Genomic DNA, 10,245 nt, shown 5'->3' with positions numbered 1-10,245 from the left:
TATACTTCAGTTTTTATACAAATGGAAATATCGCGTTCAAGTATCATTATTATGACGTCATATAATAAACAAATAGATAAATATAAGTAAAGTAGTTATAACAGGTTCAACTAGCAACTCGTAGGAATTATCGATCAGACATAGTGACGTAGTTAAACAAATGGTAGTTGAACGTTTAATCGGTTCGGTTTACTGGTGAAACATACCGCTGCCATACATGTTTTTGTCAATAATGCCGACAATAAGAATCAGATCGACGACAATGTATCTTGAATATTCCATGGAACAGACGAGATTTCTTTGAGAAGCTTTCGCATGGACAAATGGCTCCAAGATAGGAAGCTTTGGCTTTTCGGTAGCACACTACCTTTGCTACCAAGGAGGTAAATATATATATATGTATGTGTATTATCTTTTTATAAGTTTATATATAAAAGATATAAAGATTTTTAAAATATAGTCACGAAATGTAAAAAAGTATTTTTTAATATAGAAAAAAATTTATTTTTTTCATGTAAAAGTTTTAAAAATTGTGTTTTATTGTTTCGTGATGAAAACTTTATTTGTTAGAAATTAAATAAAATTTCCTTTCCTTCGTTTAATAGTTGATATTTTTTTTTTTCGATAATAGAATAACAAACTTGTTTAAAAATTATAAGAAAAATATTGAGTTGTTTTGCAATATTTCTTTTTCTTGGAACTTATATTCCAGTCAATATATTTTTATCTTCTTTTTTATTTTGAATATATTTTAATATAACTTTATAATAATATTTTTAATCAAAAAAAAAACTTTTTCGATTAAAATTATAAGTGGGAGAGATAAATTATGTTTGTTTTTATTCTTCAATTTTATTTTTGTATTAAATTACTTTCTTCTCTTAAGAATGAGACTAAAATGAGTAAGAATATATAAAATACTTAAGAAATACCATAACCGGAAGATTCTTTTCAGGATACGTGACTTTGACATTGAATTGAATCGATCAATATTTCTTACATAGTTTAAACACGCAAGATGTATATATTATATACATGATATCACAGACAAAGTATAGAATAGATTTAATATTCATACATTTTTTTTCGAAAATTAGAATTTTAATATTAATTTTAATATTCTCAATAAAGAAATAAAATTATAAATAAAAAAAATAAATATTCCATTACTAAATATTTATATGTATATAAAATATCATATTGTATACATAATTATATATATTAATTATTATGAAACAATCCATGTTATTATATTTTTATTATTATTATATTATATTACATAATATCGTTTTTCGATAAAATCAATTCTTTAAAATTATTTCTTAATCCTTTTATTAGGTCAGGCTTCCGACTTTATTTAAATTTTTTTATTTATATTTTTTATATTCAAAATTAAAGTATATCGTAGTTTTGAAAGAGTTTTAAAATGACGGAAGTATATTGAATTGAAATCCTATATTTCATCTGTGATCATGCGCTAAAAACAGTATTAGCATTATAAATATGAAAAAACAAATATGAAATATAACATATAAATAAATATAAATTTCATATATAACATATATGAAATATAAAACGCAAAAATACAGATAAGAAGAGCAAATAATAGGAGAAAGACAGAAATATGGTAAAAATTGAACAACTAATGCCATCTCTTCGTCGTAAATGAAACTAACTAAATAAGGAGAGCAAATAATAAGAGAAGGATAAAGATAACGAAAAGAGTGTTTGTGGCGCTATCTATTCATCGTAAATGAAACTAACTAGATAAGGAAAGCAAATATTAAGAAAAGGATAAAAATACTGCAAAGAGTATTGGTGGCGCCATCTTTTCATAGTAATGAAACTAACTAAACAAAGAAAGCAAATATTAAGAAAAGGATAAAGATACTGCAAAGAGTATTAATGGCGCCATCTCTTCATAGTAAATGAAACTAACTAGACAAGGAAAGCAAATATTAAGAAAAGGATAAAGATATTGCAAAGAGTATTGGTGGCGCCATCTCTCGAGTATTAAAAATAATTCTTGAAAGGTAAGGTAATATAAAATAAGAATTGAATATGAATGCCATCTTTTTTAAAAATTTTTAGAGAAATATCTTAAACACTCAGGAGATGGCGCTGATGATTAATTCTTTTTTATCTCTATCCTTCTTTTATTATTTGTTCTCCTTGTCTATATAGTTTCATTTACAGCACTCTGAAGATGGCGCTGATTTCCATATTTTTACTTTGTTTCTGTCCTTATCTCTTGCATATTTTGCTTATTACAGATTTCCTTTTCTTTCTTCTAACTCATCCTTTTTCTTAACCAGTATCCTACAGATAATCTGATCATGTGACATCATGGATCCGAAATTTCTATCATACTAATAACTCTTAATTATCATTTGATTCATCAATCACGCTAAATTCCATTTTTATAAAATCACTCCTAGAATTATTAGAAAAACTTTTGCAATCTATAATTATTATAGATTTATTAATTCTTTTATTTCGAGGTAAGTTTTTTATAAAAATTTACAATTCTGTTAAATATGTTTGAATCAAATAACATCATACATACGAAATATTTTACAATTGACTAAATAAAACATTTAGAATAAAATATTTAAAATATTTATAAATTTGTTTTCATTTTTATATTAATTTTGTATAAGTTTTATTCTATTTTTTAAAACTAAAAACATGATATACATAATTGTAATCAATGTTAACCATGCAATTATATATAATTACAATAAACAGGATATTTTCAATGAAATTTTATATTCTAATAGATATATTATATTCTAATAAAAGTTTGTCTCACAAATATGAAAGTAGTTTTGCAATGTTCTTAATAATTATATTTTCAATGTAAGAAACAAACATATGAACGTTCGCATAGCTATTCATTTATAATATAACAAAAATTGCAATCAAAAAAAAATAAAAGTAACATTTGTGATTTTCATATGATTTAAATAATAAAATAATTTTTTTTTTTCAGACAAACATTTTTTATTGCTTGTTACTGCAATTAAATCATCAATTTATTTAAAGATTCTTTATTTCATGAGTAAACTATTCATTAAAATGCATCATCCTGTTATTAATTATAAATATCTTATCTATTTTATAGATCTCTTTCTTGTATACATGTATAACCAATCAATAGACGGAATTTCCTTTAATTATAAATTCTCTTTTCGTATCTTTAACGAAATTGTTAAAGTTCATTACACTCGAAGAAATATTACATAACTTTCGGCGTTTTATTATTATGCTAAAAACAATTCAACCTGGTTCATGGTAATTATTTAAACATAGACAATGTAGCAGCTTAATATCGATTGTCAATAATCAAGAGTTCAACAACAACGCAAAGTAGTCTTTCATCAAGTTTAGTAGCGCTCGGTATGTTCAACGATAAAGGTGCTTCGCCATCGAAATCTCATGAATGCTATTCTCGGATTCTTGTACGTATATAAAAGCTAAAAAAAAAATAAAAAATAATATAGAAAAAACGTTATACAATTATAAATAACTCTTTATAATTTTATTCTTTATAATTATAATTATGTATTTTATTTTCACAATGTATTATGTATATATTATAAATCAATTAATTTTTTTTTGTTACAGTTATTGCACAATTATTGCATTTAATTAATTTTGCATACAATTGTTGTAGTATTATTTTACACAATTGTGGATTTTCTGATACAAGAATTTGTTTCATATCAAATTCGTTGATATTCATTTCATTGTTAAAAATTATCATGAAGTTTAAATTATTAAATTGATAATTAATTTGAATTTCATTTTCATTATAATATTGATTATTTTTAATAGAAAAAATACATATTTTCTATGAATTATTTTCATTGATTTTGAGAATGTGGGATTATGGATCCATATTGTAGCAGATATTTAAAACATATAGAATTCAAAATAATAAAATTTGTGTTTTATGTGGAAAAAATATGATTGGAAGATAAATGCGACATGAAAGAAAAGGTCAAAACAATCATGCAGTTTTTTTCGAGAACTTAATTTTCAAATATTCCAGGCATTTTAAATCAATTCAATTATTTTTCACTCGACGATAACACGCAATTCATTTGATGAGAATAATGGCAATAGTATTCATTTTATTGTTTAAGTAGGCCATAGTTGACAACGTCATTGATATTGATGTAATTTAAAAGTAGAAATACTTCTTTGAAATAGAAGTTTGAAATAGTTTTGAAAATTATATTTAATAAAATTATTTGAAATAATTATAAAATTTAAAATTCTTATTTCAATTGCAAAATAAAATTTTTCCTGATTCAAAAAAAATATTTCTTACGATTCTTCAATTTTTCAAATTTTATAAAATAATCTACAATACATATAATTAATAAATATAATTATATTCCATTGATTTGAAGTTGATAGATATTTGATTCGTGAATTTAGTTGCAGATGCAACTAAATGGATGCAATTGCAGAGCCGTTGAAACGTTTTTAATTAACACCTTAACCTTTCAATGGTAGCGATGCATTTTCTGCCGATTTAAAGTTGATACCGTTTTAAATGTTTAATGATAGCGCTGCTAAATTAACAAATACCTGAAACCATTGATTTTGGTTATATTAAAAAGACACGAATATGCTGATGAAGTGCTTCCACTTGTCTCGATATGGTCAACGATTTAAGATTCGCAAATTATCGGCAGCATGTGCCACTTTGGTAAGTCGCATTACAAAATTTTAAATATTCTATCAATTTCAATTTTATAGTTTCAAATTCCTATCAATGATAAAGATATAAAGTGAAAAATTTTCATTGAAAATTTATAGGACTTATATACAATATGTACAAAAATAACAACATAAATAGTGACTCTATCTAGTATGAAAATGAGTTGATAAAAATAAAATTTTTTCGTTTTGAAATTTCATTTTCGAATAAATTATATTTTATAATTTTTCAAATGAATTTGACTAATGTCAATTAAATATAAATAAATTATCTGTAGAAAGTTATTCTATATATGAAAATAAATGTAAAATAAAATATTTTTATTTAAAATTTATTTTTATATGAAATTAAATTTGAAAATTCTTTGAAATTTGAAAATTCTCTTGAATGTATTTCTTGACTATTTAAGTTCGATCTTAATTATTTCAAAAATAAAACTCTATATAAGTACCAATGTAATTGACATAAAAAATAAAAAATATCAATTATTGTATATAATGTATATAAAATAATATATATAACAAAAAATATAGAAAAATTTATTGAAATATTTATTCACTTTAAGAAATAATATGAGAAGCTTTTAATATAAATACTGGGATTAACGCAAAATAGCCAATATAAGATATTCTTTCTATTCTAAGAGCGCTTGCGCTGTAAGTTCCGATTCAAATAAAGGCGAAATAGGAGAGCTTGACCCTTGGTCATCGTCGAGAATACAGTGTGGTTTGCAACCTTTATAGTGATAGCATGATCTTTACGCAGCAGTTCACTTCTTTGCCATGCCTTGCCAAGTATAAAAAGTGGGTACGAGCCCAAAATTTCGCTAGAAATTTTGGTTTTATTTGCTTTTCTTCTCGGAAGATCTCAAATACCGCGACATATGTGTCCATCGACAATTATCAAAATTATACATATTTTAAATTATGTTTGCTTCTTCAAATTCAAGTGTATTTATAATTGAAATTATTCTTTTTTATTTGAAAAATTATTTTTATTTTTTTTTTTCAATTTAAAGCAACATTACTGAATACTAAATACACAACTTGCGCTTTTTTCTAAAAATTTCTTTTACTTTATTCTATGACAATGAAATTATCATTAATATTGTCTTTATTCTCAATCGTATAAATTATGAATTATTGGAATTGAAAATTAGCAATTATGTTAGTCCATATTAATTCATGTGAAGGATGCATCCTATAAATCGCGATTGTCATTACACTTCAATAGAAACACGCGTGCATTCACGTGTCATAGTATATGAAGATAACATCCGTATCATACTTATAACTGTGTCACATATCATAATATAGAGCTGTTGATTTTTCGGTATAAAAAATATCCACGATGTTTCAACATTTTTTGCTATTTCATAGTTCTTTCGATAATGACGCATCGTGCAGTATGCAGTATCTATATAATCTATATAATTAGTGACACACATATACATCAAGTGAAATGTGTATTATGACAAAAAAAATGTGGATTTATGTACATTGTTTTTTAAAAATCGGTTTTGAATAGATTTAATGAAATAATTACCTCATATCACATGTATAAATATATAGTCAGCAATTCTATTTGTTGCCTAATGTGACCAACATCATTATTGTAATTAATATTTAAGTACGATATCATATTGAATTATATATTTATGTGTCTATAAGATTATATTTCGTGATCAATTTCACAGAGTGATTATTATTTATAAAAGAAATTATTTTTCTCATAGGTCACGCGCGCCGAGCAAGGCGATGGAACGATACGAACGACTAGCGCGTCTTGGAGAGGGTAGCTACGGTGTAGTCTTCCAGTGTAGAGATCGGCAAACTGGAAAATTGGTAGCTGTAAAAAAGTTCCAACAAACAGAAGATGATCCTCTTATACGCAAAATTGCCCTACGTGAAATAAGACTCCTTAAGGTCAGTGATTACGTCATAAATAAAAATAAATAAACTTATGCTTTATACAAATACTTATAATTGAAAAAAATCTAATTTAATAAGAATATATATCTATTACCACATTAAATATTTTGTTCTTGCAATCACTGCATGTTAATAATCACTATCGTTCAATTTATTTATAATGGTATATATAAATTTAATAAATAAAACAATAAATATAGTTCTGAAATCTCTGTATCATATCTTTTAATATTTTTTATTATAAGTATCATTTGAAAAATGTACATATCATTATTTATTGATATTTGATACATACAGAATATATTAACATGATATATTTAGATGATAAGTAGATAAAAAATAATCGAAAATTGTATAATACAATAAAAGTTTCAATATTTAACATTATATATGTTTCAATATTTAACATATATATTTAAATTAGAAAAAAAGAGATTTCTTTTCTATCAAAAAAAAAAAATATATATATATATTTAATAAAAAAAGAATAAACAGAAAAAAGAAGAAAATAGGCACCATAAACCTTTCTCATCTTATTTAACATGCCTCTTGCCTTTAATTCCTTCTTCCTTTAGCATGACTCTAGCCCTCCATATATTTCCAGGTGAACGACCTTTTGCAGCTTAAAGATACTAAAGCTTCTATTCGTTATTCGTCTCGAATAAAAAAATTTTACTTTAAAAATATCGAGAATCTATCGTATTATTGATTTCAATTATGAAATTGATGTTTCTTAGATTTTTTAGACAAATAATTAATCAGTTCATAGAAAGAAAGTTTATAATTTTATATAATAAAGTAAAAGCATAAATTCCTTGGTAACTACAAGAAGTGGCCAACGGTCAATACCGTGGCGGTCAATATCTTAGCGTGTTCTGAGTAACCTAGCCTTATCGAAATAATCGGAAGGTTTTCTTCCAAACATATGCACATTCAAACGAGCCTCCATTCTACTTTGACATTTCATTTCAAGGATATTTTCCTTCATGTTCACAATAAATTCAGGACATGATGTTAATGATTTTCTTTCCATGCAACTTCTAATAGCAAAATCTGCTCTGATAATAAGTCGAAAAGAAAAATTATATATATAGATTTTATTCTTATTAAGGTTACAGGATTTTCATACATATTTATCTTTATAGAATTGCTTTGTAAAGTATATTTTAGCAAATATATTTTATATATTAATATATAAAATATAATTATAATATTAAATATATTATTATTATAAAGTATATTTTAGCATTTTTGCAATTTTGCAAAAAATAGCTATTCTTATTTTAATTCTTAACATAATGTTATTATTTGATATATATTATCTTTTCTTTTAATATAATAATATAATAAATTTCTTTTAATATATATATATATATTATCTTTTGTATTATATATCAAATATTTCAATCTTTATAATTTATAATTTTTTATATTTTAAATATTATTATATTAAAGTATTTTAAAAATATTACTACATAATCGAATGAAATTGATATTTCTAAAATAATAATTTTGTGATTTATTTATATCTTTACATTTTATAATCATTTAATGTAGTAATGATTTTTGATTAATTATTCAATTTGATAATTCTAATTTCTAAGCTTTTATATATTTTATAAACCTAAATTCTTTGATTGTAAAGATAAATGGTTTGCAGAATCTTAAACATCCAAATCTGGTCAATCTTCTGGAGGTCTTCAGGCGGAAACGGAAATTACATCTAGTCTTTGAATATTGCGAGTATACGTTATTAAATGAGATGGAGAGATATCCGAGTGGGTGTCCGGAAATCACTACAAAACAGCTCACATGGCAAATACTGCAGGGCATCGCATATTGCCATCGATTGGGTTGCGTTCATAGAGATGTAAAGCCGGAAAACATTTTAATCACAGGCGATGGCGTGGTAAAATTATGCGACTTCGGTTTCGCTCGAATGCTCAGTCCTGGTGAAAATTACACAGAATATGTCGCAACTAGATGGTACAGAGCACCTGAGTTATTGGTAATTTTTTTTATATAATATTTCTATATTTACTTGTTAATAGTTCATTAATTTTAATTGTTAAATTTATTTTATTATATTTTGTGTAATAGCTATGAATTAATTAAAATAAAATGAAATTAATATAGATATTAATTTAATAAAGCACACTAATAAAATTATTATTCTATTCTTAAATTATTTTTCTAAATATATTTTATATAGAGCATATTTTTGTTTAGATTTCATATATTTTTGCATTTTAATAATAAATTTTTAATTAGAATAATAAGACAATAGTAAATATTTAATATTATATATTAAAAAGATATTTTTCAACAGGTCGGAGATACTCAATACGGTACACCAGTTGATGTATGGGCAATCGGTTGTGTTTTCGCAGAATTAATACGTGGAGAAGCACTATGGCCAGGAAAATCAGATGTGGATCAATTATACTTAATTCGAAGAACTATCGGTGACTTATTACCAAGACATCTAGCTATTTTTCAGCAAAACGAATTTTTCGCTGGTATAATTTTACCAACACCTCAAACTCTTATTCCTCTCGAAATTGTTCTACCAAAGAGAGGCAATACAATTTTACAAGTAAATTTTTAAATTTTTTTTATTTTAAGAATATTTTTTAATTTATAATAATTATATAAAATGATTAAAAATTTGAAATAACAAATTTTATTTATTGAATTTAACAGCTTGACTTTCTCAAAAAGTGCTTGGATAAAGATCCTGATGAAAGATGGTCCTGTGAACAACTTTTACAACATCTTTATTTTGAGAATTTTCATTTCAAAATGCCTGAAGCGGAAATGGAGGAATTTGAAAAACTTAAAAAAAATCGGGATCGATCACAAGTATGTTTGCAAAATTGCAAAATTACAATAATTAATTAACTAATTATGATTATATAGATATTTATAATAATAAAAATATTTTAAGTATTACTAAAAAATATGATATAATGATATACTAAAAAATATAATAAATTAACAAAGTTATTAAAGACATTCTAATATATCTATTTTATTGTAGAATAGTAATAGCAATGAAATGGTATTACCACAACTTCCTAAGGCTGGTGCTTCGGTACACAGTCAAAATGAAAATCGGCCGAAAAGCTCCTCCATGAATTATCAACAGAATTTTGATCACCTGCCTACTATTAAAAGGTTCTAATTAAGCTCCTCTGTGATTGTAATATATTTATATGTATATATATACATATATATTTATTTATCTATTTATTTAAACTTTATAAACTTTCATTATAAATTAATAATTGTTAATATATTTTATTTTTATTTTGCACATTTGTCTTTCTAATTTCTGAAAAGATTTTATTTAATTAATATGATTTCCATATATACATATTTATTGTATGTATGTTATATATTATATGTATATCTTAAAATAAAATTTTGTACAAAAGGAATGTTGTATTATCATACTTAATATATATATTGTAATAGTGTTATGAAATAATTATAATTTAATAATTAATGTAATTAGAAAGTATATATATTTATAGCAAGTGATTAATTTTATTAATTATTATTTAAAAAAATATTGATTTC

General features: G+C 23.8%; 1 protein-coding gene across 5 annotated transcripts; it reads left to right on the top strand.

Annotated features, from left to right (window-relative positions):
• The first annotated feature begins 167 nt into the window (after positions 1 to 167).
• LOC122710928 (cyclin-dependent kinase-like 4) lies at positions 168 to 9,973 on the top strand. Of its 5 annotated transcripts, XM_043929187.1 has the most exons (7): positions 229 to 383; positions 4,447 to 4,720; positions 6,468 to 6,657; positions 8,324 to 8,671; positions 8,993 to 9,259; positions 9,367 to 9,525; positions 9,704 to 9,973. In XM_043929187.1, the coding sequence occupies exons 2-7, from the start codon at positions 4,671 to 4,673 to the stop codon at positions 9,845 to 9,847; spliced, it is 1,158 nt and encodes a 385-aa protein (XP_043785122.1). In that variant the 5' UTR covers positions 229 to 383; positions 4,447 to 4,670; the 3' UTR covers positions 9,848 to 9,973. The 5 variants fall into 5 exon arrangements, with proteins under 5 accessions (XP_043785119.1, XP_043785122.1, XP_043785124.1 ...); XM_043929184.1 differs by lacking the exon at positions 4,447 to 4,720 and having other exon boundaries at positions 168 to 383; XM_043929189.1 differs by lacking the exon at positions 4,447 to 4,720 and having other exon boundaries at positions 251 to 399.
• Positions 9,974 to 10,245: the final 272 nt, after the last annotated feature.

The sequence above is a fragment of the Apis laboriosa genome, unplaced genomic scaffold (genome assembly GCF_014066325.1).
Source record: "Apis laboriosa isolate Shangri-la unplaced genomic scaffold, ASM1406632v1 scaffold167_cov148, whole genome shotgun sequence".
In the NCBI taxonomy this organism is placed as follows: Eukaryota; Metazoa; Arthropoda; class Insecta; order Hymenoptera; family Apidae; genus Apis; species Apis laboriosa.
This window is presented reverse-complemented; position numbering and strand designations above follow the sequence as displayed.

Bases quoted from the DNA above. Each gene is read 5' to 3' on its own strand.
- LOC122710928 (XM_043929184.1), top strand. From the start codon at position 316: ATGGACAAATGGCTCCAAGATAGGAAGCTTTGGCTTTTCGGTAGCACA. The intron at 384-6,467 runs GTAAATATATAT...TTTTTCTCATAG, and splicing joins CTACCTTTGCTACCAAGGAG to GTCACGCGCGCCGAGCAAGG. The intron at 6,658-8,323 runs GTCAGTGATTAC...AATGGTTTGCAG, and splicing joins GTGAAATAAGACTCCTTAAG to AATCTTAAACATCCAAATCT.